The sequence below is a fragment of the Ochotona curzoniae genome, unplaced genomic scaffold (genome assembly GCF_017591425.1).
Source record: "Ochotona curzoniae isolate NIBS_2020 unplaced genomic scaffold, NIBS_Ocur_1.0 contig_1071, whole genome shotgun sequence".
In the NCBI taxonomy this organism is placed as follows: Eukaryota; Metazoa; Chordata; class Mammalia; order Lagomorpha; family Ochotonidae; genus Ochotona; species Ochotona curzoniae.
Window position 1 is genome coordinate 588931 of NW_024464939.1, and position 23799 is coordinate 612729.

General features: G+C 39.6%; 1 protein-coding gene across 1 annotated transcript in view; it reads left to right on the plus strand.

The window, feature by feature from the left end:
- Positions 1-23799, plus strand: part of SLC26A7 (solute carrier family 26 member 7) — a 120844-nt gene that overhangs the window by 66778 nt on the left and 30267 nt on the right. The window contains exons 6-10 of the mRNA XM_040995162.1: positions 3621-3703; positions 6100-6247; positions 8760-8873; positions 20854-20931; positions 21919-22014. Of these exons, the coding sequence (XP_040851096.1) occupies positions 3621-3703; positions 6100-6247; positions 8760-8873; positions 20854-20931; positions 21919-22014 (519 nt within the window). The remainder of the gene's footprint in view (positions 1-3620; positions 3704-6099; positions 6248-8759; positions 8874-20853; positions 20932-21918; positions 22015-23799) is intronic.

Here is a 23799-nt window from a genome sequence, read left to right on the forward strand (position 1 = left end):
TTTATCACAAAGTAATACAGATTATATCTCAGAAAGCCATATGCGTCAGTCTCATAAAACTAAAAATTGGGAAGAAAAAAACTAAGGGAGAAAAATTTCTGAACAAATAACACAATAATTGTTTCTTCTTGGAAAACTAGTAAGAATTATTCTTATAATAAAAGTCATTAATACAGCGTTTCCCCTAATATTTGTAAAATTCAAAGAAAAAATAATGATATAAACCCACATGCTTAAATCAAAATGTGAAATGAATGTTATATTTGCCTGCCTCGACTAATACATCTCAGTGATGACCTTGAAAGGCAGGTCAGAGTACAGAACTTCCCTACTCCATTTGAGTTCTGCCAGGGCATGGCAGCCTGAGCGAGGCCCATGTTTTGACCTGTTCCTTTTCTGTCCACTGCAGCTCTCTGCTGCTCACGGAGGACGTCATAGTCATATGTGCGGATCCCCCTGCCTTGGTGGTCGTATTCCGATTGCATCCTCACTCCAGCACCATGACAGTCCCTTGGGCTTCCCTGAGTTACCCTTGAAAGATACACCTGGTGGGGTGGCGGGGCTTGCCCTATAATAAGGCTGGGGGTCATGTGGGCAGGGAACGATTCCTGGGAACCCAGGTTGTTTAGATTGGGACCGTGCCCCCCCACCCAAACTCCCATCCTAAAGGAAAGCTGAAATTGCAAGAGGGTTTTTAGATGAGAACTCCCCAAAGCACTGGGCTTACACGGGCCACAATCCCCTTTGTATCATTATATACTCATAAGATGTTTAAATGACATTGAAATCAGTGAGTCAGATGGTGAAGAAAGTCAAATACGGTAAAGACATACAGTTAAGAAGTACGGCACCACAACATTAATACAATGGCCAAGCTTAATCAGCCATGACAGTAAACTAAATATCACATGTTCTCCGTTTTTCAGTGGGGATCCAGTGTCTAACAGTTGTGGTATTTATTCTCTGCAGACTAGAATAATTTCTGATATGTTATAAATGTGTCATAATGACTGTTGTGTTTAAACTTTGTCAGTTATCTTGGAGGTCTGAATATGTTAAGTTGTTAATTTTAAATTAATAGCTGGAATCATTAGACATAACTTTTTTTTTTTAAAGAAACATACTACTATGTCATTCTACTTACTTACTTATTTATTTAAAAGTTTTATTAATTTAAAAAATTATTTATTAGTTTTATTGAAAAGTCAGGTATACACAGAGGAGGAGAGACAGAGAGGAAGATCTTCCATTTGCTGATTCATTCCCCATGTGGCTGCAATCACCAGAGCTGAGCCAATCAGAAGTCAAGAGCTTCCTCTGGATCTCCCACATGGGTGCAGGATTCCAAGGCCTTGGGCTGTCCTACACCGCTTTTCCAGGCCACAAGCAGGGAGCTGGATAGGAAGTGGAGCTGCTGGGACACGAACCAGTGCTCATATGAGATCCTGGCAAATGCAAGACAAAGACTTTAGATACCAGGCTACCTAATTGGGCCCTACTATGTCATTATATTAAAAAATAAATAAATAAGCAATGCCTGGCACCATAGGGTAGCAGCTAAAAGTTCTTGCCTTGAGTGCACTGGTATACCATATGAGAGCTGGTTCTAATCTTCCCATCCAGCTCCCTGCTTGTGGCCTGGGAAAGCAGTTGAGGACGGCCCTAAGCCTTGGGACCTACACCCATATGGGAAACCCAGAAGAATCTCCTGGCTCCTGGCTTGGGATTGGCTAAACTCCAGCCATTGGGGTCACTTGGAGAGTGAACCATCGGATGGAAGATCTTCCTCTCTGTGTCTCTTCCTCCCCTCTGTATATCTGCTTTTCCAATAAAAATAAATAAATCCTTAAAAAGAAAGAATAAGCATTATCTGTGCAGTTTTGTTGCTTTTAGTCTTTTCACAAGTGCTGAGTGTTTTGCTTTTTAAAACCTATTTAGTATTTTTTACAATTTTGCAAATTCAATTAAATATCATCACAGAGAACTACACTGATAAAAAAACATAAAAAATAATGTTATTGGACATTAGCTTTTATATTCCTTATTTTGCTAGTGTGATTTTGCTACATGTTTCTTATGACCATAAATATTGTACATTTGTACTTCATTTAATTAATTGATGTGTCTCTTTTAATAAAATAATTAGTTCAAACTGATACCATAACCATGAGAAATTCTCCAGTATTTGTGAAACTGATTAGAATCATGAAGGGAGAATGTGAAAACAGAAAGAAAACCATAGGGTGGTATGACAGATAGGATAAGTACTGGGTACTGCTGTTCAGTTAACGAGGCTGTTGGCCTGTGCAGGCGGAGGACAGGTGACACTGTTGGTCTGTGTAGGCGGAGGACAGGTGACACTGTTGATCTGTGCAGTCGGAGGACAGGTGACACTGTTGGTCTGTGTAGGCGGAGGACAGGTGACACTGTAGGTCTGTATAGGCGGAGGACAGATGACACTGTTGGTCTGTGCAGGCAGAGGACAGGTGACACTGTTGGTCTGTGCAGGCGGAGGACAGGTGACACTGTCGGTCTGTGCAGGCGGAGGACAGGTGACACTGTCGGTCTGTGCAGGCGGAGGACAGGTGACACTGTCGGTCTGTGCAGGCGGAGGACAGGTGACACTGTCGGTCTGTGCAGTCGGAGGACAGGTGACACTGTCGATCTGTGCAGTCGGAGGACAGGTGACACTGTTCAGATGGTTGCTCTAGCAAGGAGAAGGCAGCCTGACTGCATACACGTCATTTGAAAAGAATCGAGCCCCAACGGGCCATGAACTAACACTTTTCACAGAATAGGAGGGGACAAAACTCAAAAATATCTAAGGCAACTGTAACTTATTTAATACTACCAAGCCTAAGTTAGTAATATTGAGGCAATGTTCCAAACTTCTGAGAGGTTCTGTTATGGAGGAAAAATATGATGTGTTATAAAATATCCTTTTATGCTGGGGGACTGTCTGGTTGAATTCTGGTGTTTATGCATATACACACTCACATCTATATTCTGTATTTTACTTCTTTTCAAAATTAGAAAGAATTATGTCACAAATACAGATTATTACAAAAGGCATTTTACTAGGACATGATTTTGAAACTGTAAAATATTTTTAAATCTCAGAAGTAATTCTTGTTTTTTAAAATTTTGTTAAAGTTTTAATATTTTAAAATACATATTTATCTAAATTTACCTTATTTCTAAAAAGTGGATATATTTCATGTATAGCATAATACAGCTTTAGAAGCATGGTGGTACTTCTCACTCTATCCTCTCTCCTGCCGCAATCATTTTTTTAAATTTTTATTTTTGAAACTTATCGTAAAATTCTGTACAGTCTTGGATTCCCATCCCCCAAATTTCCACCCCCCGACTGATTTTTCCCATAATGTCACAACTCTTCGTAAGGAGTTACAATTCCATCAGTCTGCTGGCCACAAGCATTTTTAAAAAGCTGTGCAAGTGCTCCATAACTATTGAAAATGGTACAAACGACATACAAACGATGTTTCTTCTAGCTTTTGTATTAATAAAGATTAAAAAAAAGTAAAATCAATGTCCTGAAGGTATTTCAGAGGTCAGTAATAAGAAGTACATTTTATATTTCCGAATGCAACCTACAGATTATTGCTGCATCATTTGCTTGTTACTGTACCAACATGGAGAACACGTATGGATTGGAAGTACTCGGTCATATTCCAAGAGGGTAATGTAGACTTTTCACATTTTGCTTGTTTTTTGATGACAGGGTAACTGGGGTTGTATGAGGATAGATTTTGTTCCTATATGGAGTAAAATTATAATTTGCTTTGAAATGAGAGAAACAAACGCTACGTGTGTGTTAAAAAAAAATAAAGTAATTCATTAATTCCACAGGGGGTGGAAGAGGAGAAGTAAAGAATGTTTAATTTCTACCTGGCATAGTGCCTGCCTTTGGACACTAAAAGAAAAACGAGGAGATATTTAAGCTAAAGGGGAATGGACTGTAAGTCGAAAGAATAGGTTCACAGAGGACAAAGACTAGATGTGTGTCTCCTCCGTTACTCCTTGTTAATGGGATGCTTGTCCTGAACAGCGGTCTGTATTTTGGGGGAGGGGAGGCAAAGTGGAAATGGCTGGATGGATCTAGGTTGGTATTTACCAGTCCAAAGGTTTTGTTTCTAAATACATAGAAGAAAAGTAAATAGTAAAATAGGAAAACAGTGGCAAGCTTCTTACTAACTAGAAACAAAATTTTAAAATCTTTCATCTTTAGCCTACGTAGCTATAAACTGATTAACTGAATCAACTGGGTTACCTGAATTCAATCAATCCTTGCTGTTTTTCTAAAAGACTTCTTGTTTTCTTTTAAAGTCAATTTACTAGTTTTTGATCAGTTTTCCATTTTTAATGCCACCTACCCTCATACTTTGAAACAAAATGATAATGAAACAAAAACATCGCACTTTGAAATGGAACTGCTTTTCTAGCTGTATGTCTTAAACGTCATTAAATGTACCTATCAGCTTGGTTTGAGGGCAAAGCTTAGTAAATGGATTGAAAGAAATCTCTGTCTTGCGGCCCTAAATTCCTGAAATCTGGTGCTGGTGCCATTGCTGACATGATCCCTGGCAAACCCATGTGTGTTAAAAGCTTCTCCGACTATCCTCCTCTGTCCGTGATATGAGGCAGACAGTGGCCGTCGGTGTCATCAAAGCAGTGGACAAGAAGGCTGGTGGAGCCGGCAAGGTCACCAAGTCTAACCAGAAAGCTCAGAAGGCTAAATGAATATTATCCCTAACACCTGCCACCCCAGTCTTAATCAGCGGTGGAAGAATGGTCTCAGAACTGTTGGTCTCAATTGGCCAGTTAAGTTTAATAGTAAAAGACTGGTTAACGATAACAATGCATGTAAAACCTTCAGAAGGAAAGGAAAATGTTTTGTGGACCATTTTTGTGTGTGTGGCAGTTTTAAGCTATTAGTTTTTAAAATCAGTACTTTTTAATGGAAACAACTTGACCCAAAATCTGTTACAGAATTTTGAGACCCATTAAGACAAAGTTTAATGAGAAAAAATAAAAAAGACATCTCTGTCTTGGAGAGACTGTTTCAGATCCATTGTATTAAGTAATCATCATAAAATGAGCATGACTTTGGAGTTAAGGTGGAATTTCAACTCTGTTACTTCCTTGGTAACTTCAGATGATTTTTTTTTAACCTTTCTCAAAATGCTTTCTCCCTGATACATTGGTTGTACTGATGTTTGATGTGGAAATTATTAGAATAGTTAAATGAAACAGGGACTATAAACAGACCAGACATTTCAGAGAGTCACCAGCAGTCAGTCAACAAGAACTTCTCTTTTTTGTTGTCTTTTGCCCAAGTGATTTTTTTGTAGGTCTCCCCGAGAATCATCATGAGTAAATGAATTATGATACTTCTGATTACATGATTTCCAGAGGACAAGAAGATAATGTCTGATATTATTTAATGGAGAGAACTTTAAATAGTTCTCTGAGATGAGGAAATGGTTATCCGGGGTCCTAAATTTTTGCAACAAGTAGATGGGAGGTTTCTGCATATGTTCCTTTTTTTTCTCAAACTTTCATAAGGAAGAGTTACTAGTTTTGTGAAATTGTTGAGTTCAAACTTTAATTATGATTATGTACTCACTAGCAAATTTTAAGTCCAGGGATTAAGTCAAGTATTATACATCACGGTAAACTAGTGTTTGCATATCATAGTATTCAAACAAGGAACTACAGTCACCAATAGCAACTAAATACACACTTGGAAAGCAGGGCATGCAAGAGCATTCCAGGTTTGCCTTTGTGTATAAAATGTGAACTTCTCTTGGGGGTCTTCGGGTTGTCTAGATTCCCAGAGGATTGATGTCCTAAGGGGCATACAGTTCTCCTTGTACTGTTCTTGGCGATTTGGCTCATCTGGTCAATAATATCCAACACAAAAGACTTCTCGGGGCAAAGCTGTTTGCTTGTCTCCCAAGTGTTTTGCTTCTTCTACGTTAACTCCAGCGTCACCATCACGTTTGAATGTGTTGCCAACTATTTCGGGAATTACCCCCCAACTGATGACTTCAGTATGATCTTCTCTCTTCACAGAATTCCTCCTCCGAGAGCTCCCCCAATGAACATGCTCTCCGCGGTCATCACTGAAGCCTTCGGCGTGGCTCTGGTAGGCTACGCAGCCTCCCTGGCTCTAGCTCAAGGATCTGCCAAAAAATTCAAATATTCAGTCGATGACAACCAGGTGAAGTGTACCCCCGGTCCTTTGCATGCCTGTTATTTCATTGTGTTGTGTACTCTCAGAGCCTGAAATGCAGGGATCTATGAAACATACAAGCTCGTGAGTACCAAGAGTGGGTAGAACAAAAGAAAAATCTCTAAATCATTCACAGAAAGGTAAAAAGCTCATGGTTCACAATTTTGAAAGAAAAATCTTAAAAGTATTTGTTTATTTTTATTTGAAAGGTAAGTTAACAGAGGAAAGGAGATCAGAGAGAAAGCTTTTCCATCTGCTTGTTCACTCTCCAAATGGCTGAAACGTCAGGAGCTGAGCTGATAAAAGACCAGAAGCCAAGAGCTTCTTCAGGGTCTACCTTGTGGGTGCAGGGGCCCAAGGACTGATTTTCTGGTCTGGAAGCAGGGAGCTGATTGGCAGTGGAGCAGCTGAAACTAGAACCCTTGTCCATGTGGGAGACTGTCACTGCAGGTGGAAGATTAGCCCACCATTCCACAGTGCTGGCTCTGATGCAAGGACTAAAAAAAAAAAATCTTAAAATAGATTCCTTTTGTTTTTAGAAGAGAATCGAAATGTATCTATCTCCACATCAGCAGTACAACTTTTAAACATTGTGGATTTCAAAGTATGAAGCATTAACTTTACTTTTCTTAGCAAGAAAAGATGCAGTGGTCTATTCTTAAATCGACAGAGAATGCAGGCTACAATCATGCTGTTTCTGAGCACCTGTCTGCCTGTGTCTTGGTCTCACAGTCCCACAGAGGGACATGGGTGTGTGCAGAAGCTGCAGCGTAGTTGTTACAAATGCTACTGCCCAATACCAATCTTCCTGACACTGTGGGATTCTGACCTGTACTGTGTCATGGTTTTCTCATCTGTAAAAGATGGACTTATTGATCCTACAGATGTGTACAGAACTGCAGTGTGTACTGGGCACTGGTCTGAGTCAAATCAATAGGGAACAACACAGACCTTCTCTTTCTTCTGTTTAAAATCCCCGGCTGGCTTCCCATCATACTAGGGTTAATAACCTTTCTGCCATTGCTCGGTAAACTAGACATGACTTGTCCAAATCCTCATTTCCTTCTGATGGCATATTACTTTCACCTTAGGGCACTGCACTTGCTCTTTCCCCTTCCAGCCATTCTACTCCCCAGATATCCACACAACTCCATGATCCCCATGGTCTTTCCCGTAGACTTTCTGTAGTAATCCAAGACTTACATTTCAGGAGTGAGGAGTTAGCACAGTAGTTGAGATCCACTGGAAATAAACACATCCCACAGTGGAGTGCCTGAGTTTGAAATTTGGTCTGCTTCCCACAGAATTTCTGCTCCCACATAAACTGTGAGGCATCAGCTGACAAAAGTGCCTAGTTTCTGCTCTCTGCCTGGGAGTTCTGCATTCTTGGCTTCAGCCGCTGCAGGCGTGTAGGGAAATGAGCCAGCATGGGGATCATCTCTCTGTCTCTTTCTATATATCTGTTTTTCTGTCTCTGTCCCTATGCCTTTCACATAAATATACACAAAAAATAAAATGCATAAAAATAATTAGCATCTCAAATTCCAGGTCCCAAAACACTCCTTTTTTTTTCCTCCTCAATATTTATTTTGTTTACGTTCAGCATTCCCTCACGAGAACCATAGTTTTATGAGGTTTATCTGTACTACTGACAACAAAAGAGACAGGAAACCTTGGGGATAAATGAGAAGAGGATGGACCTGGATCTGAATCCAGATGGCAGCTGGGAAAAGCGGTGGGGATGGGGGGAGGGAGCCAACAGGAACGGTAAAGCTTTGACCTAAATAATCAGACCTTAAGATGGAGAAGAATGTGGAAGGTCCAGATTGCTGTGGCAGATAGCTGGGGCGAGCTAGCTCGTGGAGGAGCACGGTTACTTTGAGTCTGAAGTTCAAAGGAGTGGATGAAGCTGTAGGCAAGAATTTGAGAGCTGCCAACGTACCTATTGGCTAGCTTAAAAAGAGAGAGAGAGAGAGAGATGAGAAAGGAGTCCAATACTTGTGGGTGTTGAGATGGGAGGGAACCAAAAAGGAAATTGAAGCGGGGTGGCAAGGGAAGGGAACCAGGAGGTCCTAGAAGGCATGTGAAGAAGTCCTTGGGGAGGAATCCAGCAACTGTGTAAAATACCCCTTTTTGGCCAGATAAAGGAAGAATTCACCATTGAATTCAGGGTTTAGAATAATGACAGAGTAATTGGGGAAAAAAAGCCTGATTTTGGTGGCTAAGATGATAGAAGTGAATTGGTGATGGAGAGCATGAATAAGGAGTATTTCCCTGTGAAGTTGCTGAGAGCACTGCATGAGTCAACGCTGAGGACAGTTTCTGGCTCATTATCAGCATTCAATAAATGTTCATTCTTTTTATTACAATTGTTTAAGTCCCAACTGGGAAGGGTAATGGAAGTTGAATGCAAACAAGATTCATTCTTTGACAGATTGGGATCATGGCTTCCAAAGTCTGACTTGAGCAATGATACAATCTCTCACTGTCCACCTTGCAGGAGTTCTTGGCCCACGGACTCAGCAATGTGATTTCTTCGTTTTTCTTCTGCATCCCAAGCGCTGCTGCCATGGGAAGGACTGCGGCTCTGTATAGCACAGGAGCAAAGACTCAGGTAACAGGTGGTCAACAGGGACTTAAGGACCGTGAAACTTCAGTTCCTATTCTTGGAGAGTGGGAAGAGCGAGCTTCTTTCGAAGTCCTAAAAGTCCTGTCTATATCTCAGATTTTCCTAATTAGCTTCAAAGAAGTCTTTTTCTTCTGTTCACTTGTGAGTGGCCCTTTAGGGAAATGAGTGGTTCAATAGGGAGCTGAAACATCCTGCGCAGTTAATGTTAGCGACCTTTGAAACCATGGCTCCCTCTAGCGGTGCTTCTGATTTCTACATGCTAACCAGTCAACCTGGGATTTTCAAATTTTCTTCAAGTAAAATAAAAAATCAGTTATATACAAAACCATTCATTGACATTGAAGATCCTTTTATGTAGATGTACAAGCGTGTAGATGTAGCATCATATGCCTAAACAGGTTTTAGGTTGAAGAAACAATGGTTTTATATATATATATGTATATATATATACATAATATATAATATATATAAATATATATAATATAAAATATATATATATATTTTAGGAAAGCAAATAAACATTTATTGGGAGCCTGCATTGTGCCTGGGTTTATGAAATGTAATGGTAAGGAGCTGATGATGACGGTGATGGCACTGAATTATGTGCCAGGCATTGCACATCCTAATTTTTAAAGGAATGAACTCATTTAGTCCTTTAAGCAACTTTGCGAAGGAGGCACAATTATCATCTTCAGTTTTGTTGAGATAAAGAGGTTGAATTAACTTGTTACGGTCATAAATTGGAAGTGACGGTGTTGGGATTTGAACCCAGATGGATTTACTCTGATTCTTTCCCCTATTAACCCTGTACCATAAAAGAAAATTGCATATATATCTTTTGTTTTTGTTTTTCATGAAAAAATATTTATTATTTTTGTGAAGGAGAATGACAGAGAAGGGGGAAGACAGAGAGCTGAGACATCTCCCATTTGCTCTTCACTCCCCAAATAGCTGCTGTTGCCATGGCTGGGCCAGGCTGAAGCCAAAGAGCCAGGGACTCCATCAGGGTCTTCCAGATAAATGGCTGGGACCCAACCAGTGGGCTATCTTCCACTGCTTTTCCAGGTGCATCAGCAGGGAGCTGGATCCTAAGCAGAGCAGTCAGGATGCAAAATGACACTCTGTATATATGATTTTTTTACATTTTATTATTATTATTATTGTTGTTGTTGTTGTTGTTGTTATTATTATCTGTTTATAATGCAGGTCCATATTCCTTTATCCCCTCCCACCCACCTAGTTCCTCTATCTCATTACTAACATATAGTTCTTCATACTCAGTCATATGACCATGAATGCGGGCATAGACAATGGCAGAGAGTCCAGAATCCTATTGTCAAGATCTAATAAACAGTTTCATTGTAAGTCCATCTTTGGAAACAGAAATGCATACTACACTGCATCCTCACATCTGGTTGTTAGTCTCCATTTCACAGCTACTGTACATCCCCTTAAATGAAAAGTCATGATACAAAATCAACAATAGAAAGAAAAATCAATATTTACAATGCCATGAAGTTAAATGACATCTTACTAGATATGACAGTCTCCTTTACACAGCTACTATACATCCCCTTAAATGAAGAGCCACACAACAAAATCAACATCAGGGAGAAAAAAGAAATTAACAACACCAAGAAGTTAAATAACATGCTATTAAATGCCTAACATGTAGCTGAAGAAATGAAAATCAAGAACCTTCTTGAAGAAAATGATGCCACTGCATGATCTACGAGTCATTGAATGATTTAATCAGAAACGTTTTGAAGAGATGAAACTAACAAAACAACAAACTCCATGTGATAGAGTTTCCACTGATCTTTGTTCAAGTGTGTCTCATTCAGACAATAAACAGATGGGTTTTGTTTTTAATCCAGTCTACTAATCTATGACGTTTGATTGATCTTAAGCCATTTAGCTTCAGGGTTTAATATGTATGGGTGGTACTTTGGTCCTGTCAGTTTAGGAATGGTTTGTTCATTCATTTAGCCTTCTGTTGTCATTTTACTGGGATGTTCTTCCCATATGCCTTTGGTTTCGTTGGGTGCTATTCCTCTTCTCTGTCAAGAGAACATCTTGAAGTATCATTTGTAAGGCAGGTTTGGAAGAGGCAAATTCTTTTAGCTTTTCTTTACTGTGGAAGAGTTTTATTTCATTTTCAAATACAAAACAAAGCTTTGCTGGATATGTTATCCTAGGCCGACAATTTTTTTCTTTTAGAATCTGGAATATGTCACTCCATTCTCTTCTTGCCTACAGAGTTTCCTGTGAGAGATCTCCTGTGAGTTTAATTGGCATTCCTTTATATGTCAATTCATTTTTTTTCCCGTGCATATTTCAGGATCTTTTCCTTATGTTCAATTAAAGAGAGCTTGATAATCATGGTGAAGATTGCTTTTGATCAAGACTCTTGGGAGTTCTGTGCCCCTCCTGAATCTTGTTTCCCAATTCTTTCTGCAGATTTGGGAAATTTTCCTTTATTATTTCATTAAATATATTTGCAAACTCAGCTTCTCTTTTCGCACCTTCTGGGACTTCCCACAACTCTTACAGTTGGCCTCTTAATAGTGTCTATCAATTCTTGAGTGCTTTTTTTGGCCTGATCCAGCTCTGCTTCCAGCTTTTTGTTTGCTTCCCTCTGGTGACAGGAAATATCTTCCAATTCCGAGATTCTTTCTTCTGCTTGCTTCATTTCATTTTGTAGACTCTCCACTGTACTTGTAATTTGCTCTACTGTGTTCTTAATTTCTGATATTCCAGTCTTGATTTGCTTTACTGCTTCCTTAAATTCTTTGAACTCTTGCATGAGCTTCTCACTTTTGATCAGAATCTGTAAAATGAGTCTTATGGATTCTGTGCCCCCCATTTTCTCAATGTCTTCCTTATTGAACTCTGAGATTGGCAAAGGGTTTTGCTCCTTTGCAGGGGAGTTTTCAGTAATATTCATTGTGCCTTTGTCTCTTCTTTTGCTTTTGATCATTGTACTCTGGTTAGCAGAGTCTTCTTCTTGGGGCAGGTTTCTAAGCTGTGTCACCCACAGGTCTACAATGCGATTTTACTTATTGCAGTTGGTACACAAGTTTTTGCTTGCAGCCACTTGTGCCACAACTGCCAGCAAGTTCCAGGCCTGGATTCTTAGGTTAGATTTCCACTGTGGTCTCTACAGCCCCAGCTCTTGGCTCACCACTCTCCACCTCCAGCCTCCATGCTGAGGCTGCACCGTTGTCTCTGCAACCTTTCTCCCACTTCCAGTTGGAGCAGATCCCATGATTAGAGACACCAGATGTCCTATATAATTAGGTTGTTGGTGGCGCTGATCTTGTCAGAACCTGTGGGACATTAGGTCTGGGTGCCATAGGGACCTATTTTGACCAATACGATGCCACAGTCAATATTATTTTCCTGCGGGACTAGTGCAATCCAGTGAACTCAGGGAGTTCTCACGAGTTCAGTACATGCACAGTTCACTGTTGTCCCCTGCAGTCCTAAAGCAATTGCCACAGTGCGCAAAATGACGCCTGACATACCACCGCTACAGTTCTTGATCTGCTGGCCATCAGATCCGAGGGCTATCCAGATCTGCCCCGGGTAGAACCCATAGAATGCCAAGTCGATGCTGTGGTTCACTGAGTCAGAAATGAGCTCACTCCCAGCTCAGTGCACGCTCAATCCTTTCCCTTGCCCTTTCCTCCTTACGCAAAATGGCGCCCAATTCAGCTCTAGGGGATGACTGGGCTGTGAAATCCACCCTGTTCTCGCACTGCCCGTCTGAGACCTGCTGCTCTGTCTCTGTTCCTGGTCAAATCAAATGGACCAACAGGTAGGACAGTTCTTTGTCTGGGTTCACCTGCCAAGCTCCCAGTGAAAGTCCCTTCCCACGTGGTTGCTGGTGGATTTCAGGCTGTTAGTTGAATGCCGCTGGAGTATCAGTCACTGCAACACCACACTGCTGTGCCCGCTGCTTTCCTGTGTCTGTCAGTCTCCAGGTACCTCTCTGCTATTGTTCTGTCCTTTCCTATTTCCTGAAATATGTCCTCTCTGCTTCATCCTGATTAAATGTTTTTCCGTCCATTTAAATGTGTCCTTACCCTGTTCTGCTTACTTGATTCTCCTGTATATGATCTTTGTTTTGCTGATTTCACTGTATTAGCTGCAACACCAGGTCTCAACTATATTTGGTATAAGACATTAGCATAAGCAGCTGAAAAATGAACAATTCACCTTTTAAAAAGGAATACTTTGGTGTCAATTCAAGCATGTATCGTTTATCGATTCTATATGAAGCAGCTTTTCTTTTTTTGAGTTGTAGTGGAGTAAAATTGAAAGGTTCTTGACCTGGAGGTAAGGGACAGGAGCAGTATAGGTAGACATAGTAAATACAGCATGAGGCTAATGAAACGATAGACAATGTACCATAGGCAAAAGGGGACTCAACAATCAATTGTGAATGAATTATAATTTGGCAAATCGCCACAGCTCGTCAGCTAACCAATGATGTCCTCCAGGTTCCTTCCTGCACGTGAGCTCAAGCACTCTCATGAACTTTTATGTAGGTTGTGCTTCTGGATCAGGTGTATCGTGTCCATTAGCATCAACATTTCTGTAAGAGGTGTTTTCAAACAATTTGTATTCTAAATTTTAGACAACTGAAGTTCTGAGGACTCTCCTACCTATAAAATTCTAGAGATCTGTAAAATTATGTAGTTTTCTTAGCAAAGTGAGTCCATTAGGTTTCTTCTGTTTATGCTATGGCTAGGTAAATCCAATGAGGGATTAAGGGCCTGCATTCCAGAACCTGCACTGGTTTCCAAGCTCCACTACACATGGTTGGGCTGCCGTGTACAAGTTGCTTAGCCTCTCTAGACTAAGTGGCCTTGGCTATTCAAGGGGTTTTTTGTAAGAATTGGTTGAGCTACTGTATACTTATTTAGCAAAATTCCTGAGCTCCTGGTCTCTGTTCTTTACATGGGAATAATTGCACTGATTTTATAATAAAATATTTTCAGAATCTGTAGTTTAATATTATATATAAGAACACCATGTTTGGTAGAGACGTAGCAAAGATTTTTTTAGTCCAAGTTGATCCTCTGATTGCTGGGGAATCTTGGGCAACTCAGCATCTTCACTGATCATGGACAGGGAAGGGCAAAGTAGAATCCCCGGTTGTTTCCTTTTTGAATGGATTCTGTATGTGGAATTTCCTTTGGCATGACTATAGTTCTGTTAATAGTAGTAGTAGCAATGAAACTATCTGGTTAAATTGCGGTCGCTTCTAACATTGAATGTCTGAAAGAGAGAATATTTTTGAGAAAGCATGTGCTATTTGAATGTCTGGCTACATCTTTTGTTCATTTAAATTGAGCATACATTTACTTGACTGTGGGTAAGATTAGAAGAATGCCCTTTCTTTTTCTTTTTTGTCCTTCAGGACACATGTTTCTAAAGACTCTATTTTGTAGAGTTGTGTTTTTTTCCCCCTTCCATTCGGTATTCTATCCACCAGACCTCAAAGCAAATGAGAGCAATCTGATAAAACACTAGTGGAAGGCAACAGATCTCTGTGGAAGAATGTCTTCAGGATGCTCCTCCTGGTGAGATGGCCGCTGACTCTCCCAACATTGCACTTTAAGTCATACAGGGACACGGAAAGAATCTGACCTAACGTGGGGACCACAGGGAAGGATACTTTCCCAGAGTAGTCATTTTAGACTTTCACACTCTAACTCTGTGGGTTGTGTGGGTATAGCTGATAACTGATGGAAGAATGTGCTTGCTTCACCGAATCTGCAAATTTTTTTTTCTAATAGGCTACTTATGAATGCAGTTTTTATGTGATATGATCTCACAAAGCAAACTCTTAAATGGTTCTCTCTCTCTCGGGGTCCAGATTTATAGTCAGTAAATCAATCTGGAAGGCAGAGATGTGCTTCAACTTTCAGGCTAATGGTAATCTGCTAAAGGCACTTGCATTTGTTACTTGCAAAGTGACTTAAATTCAGAAACATTTTTCAGAATTTCTGCAGAAAACAGTATCTCTGTTGAAAGGTAGCTCTTAGAAATGCACAGCTGGTCATGTTCTTCCTTCTTGAGATTCTGGAAGGGCTTAGTGGAGATCCCGAGTTCAGTGCATCGCTCTGCGTGCAGGACTCTGAGTCTCTCCACGCACAGCCTTATCTTGCAGTTCTTCAGCAGCTTTCCAGCTTTGTAAGGATACTGTCCTTTGTCCCTTATGGGTTCTGGTGTTGCTGTGGCTGTCTCCTTCTCCTCGGAAGTCATTCCTCCCATGCTTCCGATCATTTGCTGTTGCTGGGTCAGTGATGTTCCTTTCCTATTGGGTCTTGAGCACTGTTTGATGACATTCAACATGTATGAGCGTGGTTATGTGATTGATGTCTGCCTTATTCCTTTGACTTACGGTCCCCTGGATCCTCTGTCTCTAGTTCAGGTCCTTGTATGTATTAACAACTCTAAGAGGGAAGAATGAAGAATCCAATCATTCAATTTTGCTGACTTGGAAGGGTTAGGCCAGGTCAGGCAGTTTTTCTTGTCAAATAAAACTAAAATCACCAAATACCAGGCTTAGAATGCTATATTTTAAAGTAGCACTGTTCAGTAGAAATAATATGAGCTATTTAGATAATTGAAATTTCCTGGTAACAAATTAGAAGCTGATGATATTAATTCTTTACATATACTTGTACTTACCCAGTAGAGTCCAAATGTCTTTTTTAAAAATTTTTTTTAAATTAATTGGACAGGGCAAGAGATGAAGAAAAATCATCTGCTGGTTCATTCCACAAATACTCATAATACAAAGATGGGAGCTGGAAATGGAAACATGTCTCTCCTTGTGGGTGGCAGGGACTTAATGATTTCAGTCACTGCCTGCTGCCCCCCGAAGTATGTATTGGAAGGAAACAGGATCAATAGCAAAGCTGGGATCCAAACCCATGCACCACAGTATTGGAAGTAGCTGTCCCAGTCCGGGGCTTAACCACCATGCTGTTTCAATATGGAATCTGCCTAAAGATCATGAGTGCTATTTTTGTGTTATTTTTCTTCTTTCATGCTAAGGCTTTGTAATCTGAGTTGTATTTTGTATTTGTAGCACATCTCCATCAAGAGGGATCATCAGCTCAATTGCCACTTTTGGTTGTACTGGACAGTGAATTTAGAACCATGTTATATAGAAACGAGTTGATAAATCCATTCCGTGCTTTAGAGAGAAAGTTGAGATGTTTTCATTGGAAATACAAAAAGCTTTCATCCTTTAATTTCATGTGTCATAATGAAACAGTTGCAACTTTCTATTTTCTACCTGTAGAAAAAAATTTTTTTTTCACAATGATCCATCTGGATTGAAAGCCGAAGTATGTGTGTCCAAGGCACTTTGGAAAATGAGGAAATCTTAGTGCTTCTTCAAAAAATGTTATGAGACAGTGTTGTGACATAGGTTGCTATGCCACTGCCTGCGAGATTAGCGTCCCAAATGGGCCCTGGTTTGAACCCTGATCGTCCCACTTTCAGCTCCCTGCTAATCTGCCCAGCAAAAGGGCAGGTGATGGCCTAAGGACTTGGGCCACTTCATCCATGTGAGAGACCTGGAAGATGCCTCTGGTTCCTGGATTTGGCGTGGCCCTGCCCTGGTAGCTGTAGACATCTATTGAGTGAACCAGCAATAACCTTGCTTTCTCTGTCTCTCCAACTCACTTTCTGTGACTCAGTGCTTGAGATAACATTTCAAAAAATTAAAAATAGCACAAATAAACGTTGCTCTTGTTCCTTTCCTCCTGACCTCTAAATAGTGTTGGCCACTGAGCGTGGTCAGCGTTTCTTTGCCTCTCAACCGGGCAGGCTTCTTGAGAGTTTCTGGAACCTTTCAGGGCTAGTAGGAGGCATTCTGGTTCCCTGAGGGATGCGAGATGGTCTATGCAGCAGTGGCAGCTCAGTCACAACTGCAGATGAGAGCTGCCCTGTCTTTCTGCAATGTGAAAACTGGCTATGGATTCCAAGTGGCCAAACTGTATCTCTCTTGTAAACATTGGGTTCATTGCTTCCATTTAATCCTTCCTAATCTAGCCTTAGTTACCCCAAATCCTCTGAGTCTTTTGCTTCCACCCCTTTCTCCAATCCACTGCTTTCCATGAAGTTATCCATATGGTGGGCTCTAGGCCGACTTTGCATTCTTCGACAATGGCTGCCACCTCTCTCTTCCTTCAACAAATACTGAAGTGTGGATACTATTTATGTGTGTGAGTAGCTATGATTTTAAACAGAAATTATCTTTGGATATTCAATTAGCATGACATTGGAAGAGCTGAAGATTAAAGTACTTACACAATGTCTGTTCCATGGATAATTAGGAGTATCGGTGTTGTTCTTCGCTAATTACAACTTAGTTCAGCCTGGAACTTAATAATACAGAGCTACTTAAATATTGTTTTCTGAGATTAAATGTAAAAGGAACATGTTTATTTCTCTTGTGCTGATTGTAACTTGTCTGCAAAAACTGTTTCTCAAGGTAGTTCAGAAGTATTTCAGAAAGTATTTTCTTATGTGCAAATACAGATATTCAGAAAGTGTTTGTTATTTAGAAATATAGCTAGTGAATTATGACAGAAACCTCAGCTGAGAGAATAATAATATAGCATGGCAAGTATTTCTTTTTAAAATTAACTTTAAAAAAATTTTTTTAAAGATTTTATTTATTTATTGGAAAGTCAGATATACAGAGAGGAGGAGAGACAGAAAGGAAGATCTTCCGTCCCATGATTCACTCCCCAAATGAGCGCCAGGATCCAGGAACTTCTTCCGGGTCTCCCACACGGGTGCAGAGTCCCAAAGCTTTGGGCCGTCCTTGACTGCTTTCCCAGGCCACAGGCAGGGAGCTGGAAGGGAAGTGGAGCTGCTGGGATTAGAACCGACGCCCATATGGGATCCCGGCATTCAAGGCGAGGACTTTAGCTGCTAGGCCACGCCGCTGGGCCCTAAAGTTAACTTCTTTTTTAAATTATTGAGTTGGCTGATGATGGAACTGGGGACTGAATAGTTTGGACTTAAAAATCCGAACTTCAATGTCTGAGTTTCTTACTTATGAAGTGAAAATATGTCAATATTTTATAAGTTTTGAAAGCAGACACTATAATATTGTTCATTTCCATTTTGTGGGGATGGTTACACTGGGACTAACTAGTTAGGATTAGGTTCATTTGTCTGTTGACATAACGCATCAATAAAAATCAAGCAGATTGCCTACGTGAGGTATTTGCTTATGTGATCTATTTCATTATATGACATGCTAAGGTTTAAATTTGCTTGTAACTTTTCCCAAAATAAAATTTGTTGAAGTTCTAACTTGCTTTGACTACAAGACTGAATTGCAATTTGGTGAATGAGTTGTTATGTATGTACAACACATTATGTAAATAAAAGATAAATTAAATGTTGTTTGGGATAAAAGTCCAAATGTACTTGGGACTTACTAGGCTTAGGTAAATTTACTAAGTTGGGTTGTAATTTCTGTAACAACTTCACTGCATTATAGCGTATCTAGGAAGCTTAAAGTACGTCTGACTTTTGTGGGTCCCAGAGCAGTAGCTCTTCCATTCTGCCTTCACATCTTCTAATTCCCTTGCTTTTGTGATCTTGAGCAGGTCACTTTTGTCTCTGTGACTCAGATTCTTCCAAGGATTTTTGACTGTGGCTATCCAATGCCTAAAGTTTTAGAGTTTTGTTCTCAGATACACTATAAATATAAGAGGATAAAAGTCCCGTGAAAGCGGAGCATGCCAATGTCATTTGTCTCACAGTAGTTCTTAGTAGGTTGGTGTCTTTTTCTTTCCTTGTAAACGTGTGTCCACTGAGTGACTTACTGGATTTTCTGAATAGATTCTGAATAGCTTGACACTTAGCTCTTTAGAATAGCCGCCATTTTATTGCCTCAGAAATCTTTACTTTATAAAACCACCAGTGACGCCTATAATGAGTATAGTGATGACCAGGTACACACTGGCATTTTTTCAGGCAATCTTAATTTCCTAGTGAGTTTCCATGTAATGATTATTTTCCCTTTTATTTTCTGATGAATTCCACTAACTATGGATGGCACAACAGGATTCCTCTGACTGTCCACACACAGGCTAGTTCCCACACTGCTTGAATGATCATTTGATTAGCTGAATATTTATAACAGCTTCCATTCCTTTCCTCCCTCCCACAATCTACCTTTTAGTAGGACCAGGTCCCGGATAAGCACTGGGTCATGTAAGCAAATGTTAGAAATCCCTCCCCCAACTTCCTTTCTTAAAAATTTAGGTTTATGGAAGTATAGTTTCAATGTAGTAAAATCCATTATGTTCAGTCATTTGAAAAAGTGCATTGCTGTGCATCCACACACACATTCAAGATTTAGAGTATTTCTGTCACCCCGGAAATTTCTAGAAATTGTGCTGTGACAGCTTCTTTGATCCCCAGTTCTAGCTTCTAGCGTTCCACAACTACTCTTTTCAGAATGTTCTGGATATGAACTCTCAAACAATGTAGCCTTCTGTACATAGTCTGGCTAACTTCCTCAGCTTACTGGATTTGGATTTTAGCTGTGTATGTTTTTGCTTTTTTTAATGTAAGCATTTATTTCATATTAATTGAAAGGCAGTGTTACAAAGAGAGAAAGAGACAAAGATAGAATCAGTCTGCTAGTTTATTCCCCAAATAGCCACAGTGGCTGAGACTGGGCCAGGAGCTTCTTCTTGGTCTCCCACATGGGTGGAGAGGTCCAAGTACTTACATCATCATCTGCTGCTTTCCCAGACACATGAGCAGGAAGCTGGTTTGCAAGTGGAGCAACCAGACTCCAACCAGTACCCATATGGATATTGGCAGTGCAGACAATGGTTTTACTTGCTATGCCACTATCCTCTTTTTGACTGCTGGGGTAGTGCCACGATTTATTCATCGATTGGTAATATTTCAGATACTTCCAAGTCTGTTTGTGAAACTTTCTATCAATATCTATAGATATTCACCTGGGAACATGTTTTCATTTCTCCTAGGCACTCCTGCCCGGGTCATTTGATGTGTACTTAACTTCATAAGAAACTGCAAAACTGCCGTACCACGTTTTCACTGGCAATGGGGACTCAAGTTGATCGGAGTCCGTGCCAGCCTTTAATATTGGTTGTTTATTTAAATATCTAACTCAAGATTTTCTAATCCATATTTTCTTTTATATCTCCTTATTGGTATTCTAGACAGCTTAACGGTCTTGAGAAATCCCTCCTTTCTTGTTAGAATGACAGTTTGACCAAATATTTTTATTATGTCAGAACATTTTCTCTGTGAAAATAAAGTTCACCATTCATTGGAGACTAGCTGTGTCCTGCAGATGCTCTGAGGTGGCTTAGAACATGATGCTGATGACTTTTCAGGATTAGTAATATTAAGTCCTTTGCACTACCAGAGAGAGCTGCTGGAATCTCACACATCCCTTACGAACAAAGAACTCCAAACAAGAGGCTAAATGCTCCATGGAAGTTTATCATCAGCACAGTAAAACCCTAAGCTGCATTTTCATTGTTGCTCAAACAGCCCCCTACAAAATAAGGAGGAGAGTCAGGCTAAACAACAGACTACAGAACTTTTAATTGAAATGTCACTTACACTATTAAGCAAAAAAGCCATTGCTGTGATGTGTGATAAAAGTTGATGGTGTCCTATTTCTTGGTGTGAAATTGCTTTTCTCTCTACACTGACTTCATTTGATTATGCTAGTTTGTCAGCTGTCACATTTGGCTTCCCTCAGCTGCAAAATATAGATAATGACAGTCTATGCAATTTAACAATTATTGCCTATGTTTTGTTTCTTCTAATCAAGAAGAACTAAGGGTAATACCCCCTCTCATAACTTTGGAATAATAAGAAGTTCAAGGTTTCTCTCCCTTTTTTTTTTCTGTCTTGTATTTTACAGGTGGCTTGTCTAATATCTTGCGTTTTCGTCCTAGTAGTCATCTACGCAATAGGACCTTTGCTTTACTGGCTACCCATGGTACAGTAGTTTTTAAAAATTTTTTTTCTAGTTATATCATAACTAATTTTGATGAGAATTACTGCATACAAAATTTCTTAGACATGTGTTCTTCATAACCCTAAATCCGAGAACCATCTTACTAAGTCAAATTTGAATGGGGGAAGGTGACATGGTAGCATGTTTGATCAGGCAGGACTGGGCAGACACCACGGCTACGTCCTAATTTTTGACTCGCATTTGGAAAATGACATTGTGAAATAAAATTTATTCTGTGCTCATCTGGAGGTAGAATTAGACATTCTCTTTAATACAAAGTAGGCATTAGAAGAATATCATCAAAATTTAGAAAATATGTTTGGGGTGACAGGGTAGGGAACGAGATGTGTCTTCCCCTCGCTTGGCTCTGCCTGATGCAAGGGACCAGGAGCAGTTCAGGATGCCCTCCAAAGCCTGCGGTACCAAAGTGGCACAAAGAGGAGCCTGTTGCATTGCTTCTAAACATCCATTTGTCTAACAACAGTTAATCGTTTCCAGCAATGAAATCCAGCTCCCAGATGATTTGATTTATAACTTTAGGTGAAACAACATAATTTATATTTAAGGAAATTACAAACATATGTGATGTATATTTACCTGTATATATCTTATTTAGTTATTTATCATTTATTTTTGTAACCAACACATTTCAAGCAAACAGCAGTGAATAATTATAATTCAGGGCACATTCGGCTTTGCAACATTCCCCCTTCGAATTCCTAGGATTGGTTTCTTTTTCTTACCTTGGTTTTTAGAATGGGATAAGTTTACTCTATGAAATCCTGGGACTTAAACTACATTTGTAAAATACGATACTAGATTTTTGTAAATCACATGTTATTTTAGTCTTTTAATTGATGATTGGTTTCTCTAGTACTTTAGAACCAAGAAAATATAAATCATTTGGATTATTTAAATTGATAATAAAAATTTACCTTGCTTCTTCATCAACTTTGTGTTTATTTGTAGTGTGTTCTTGCAAGTATTATTGTTGTGGGACTGAAAGGAATGCTAATACAGTTTCGAGATTTAAAAAAGTATTGGAATGTGGATAAAATTGATTGGGTAAGTCATAATTTGACCTTCACATTTCTCCTTTGGCTTATGCACAAATGTAATATAGAAAGTAGATTTAGCTGTTTGAAGCCTGTAAGCTTTTTCAATTCCTCAAAATCTGAATAAAAACATTACAACATAAATTGTCTTTATAAGAAATAAAAATGAAATTTAACCAAATCGGATGATCATGTGGTTTGAACTCTTTTGATGAAATGCTAGCTAACTGGGGTGTTTTGGGGAAGCCCAATTTATCTGATGATTTTTTTTCTGGAAGCATAATCAGGAAGTACCCTGACATAGAATTATTGATAACAGTTTCATATGTGAAAACACTCTAAGGTAATGAGGACATAGGGCTCTAAATGCAGTTCTGACAGAATTAAGTTTGAGTAATTGCGCAGTGAGAATAGCATTCAACACACAAAATCTAATCATATGACTTTCTTTTAAAAATATAGTCAGGGAATGGTGATTCTGTGGCTACTAAACTGTGCTTGACACTGATACATTTTCCACAAGAAGCAAGCATTTATATGTTTAACATCAGCTTTGGGGTTATTTTGTGATTGCAGGCTGTAAGTGCAAAATTAGAAAAAAAGCGCGAGAAAACACATGCTAAAAAATCACTAACCGATTCTTGATAAGTGTGATACCAGCATTTGGGTCTTTCATAGGAATTTTTGAAGAATGCCATTGGAACATACTCTAACCAAGAGAACTATTTACTGATCTGTGTTATTAATTTCCATTAGATATTTTTTCAAAGCTGTAAGAGTAGCCCCCAGGCCTTACTAAGCATTCAGAGCACAGCTTATAATTGATGATGTTGTGGGAGAGTAAGTATGCTTTAAAAATAGAACCAGATGGTCCCAAAATGTTGGGTTGCTCTGATGAATCCAGGCCTGGAGGCTCTGTGGTTGTAAGTGGCAGGGAGCAGGATCTTTAGTTTGCTATGCCATTTTGAATGATGGAAGTTGATCAGAAGGAACCAGACCTAAAAGGTTTCTGGTGGGGGTGTTGTTGTGTCTCACTCAAATTCAGTTACAATTCAGAGTTAAATAAAGGTTCACGGTGATCATGAAAAGCTGGATTAACAATCAAAAACATCAAACCTTATTTTGTACATGATTGACTATCATGTAACACATTAGGAAGAAAACTTGAGCCAACTACGAAAAGACTAGATGATCCAAATAATGGAACATCTGTCTTATCCTATGACGTGATAGAGTAGACATAATGTCATAATAAACAACTTACTAATACATTTGCAGGTGGATCTTAACATGAGAATCATTTTAAGTATATTTTCTGCTTCATTGCAGACTTGCTTGTTTTCCCTACATTTAAGGAGTTTTACAGAAACAAACCCTTCCATTTGTTTCAAAGGTCTCAGATTTTCAAAAAAAAGTCTGTTAAGGGCCCGCTGCAGTAGCCTAGCACTAAAGTCATATCGTTGCACTTGCCAGGATCCCATATGGACTCTGGTTCATGTCCCAGAAGCCCTGCTTCCCATCTAGCTCCCCGAGTATGGCGTGGGAAAGCAGTCGAGGATGGCCTTGGGACCTTGCATTCGCATGGGAGACCCTGAAAAAAAGCTCCTGGCTTCAGATTAGCTCAGTTCCAGTCATTGGAACCACTTGGGGAGTGAATCAACAGATGGACAATCTTTCTCTCTGTATATCTGACTTTACAATATGATTAAATAAATCTTTAAAAGTTTGTTAGTCAGAGGATTGACCATAGGGCCATCGTACCGGCCCATAAATCCTCTTCTTGAAAAAGTAAACT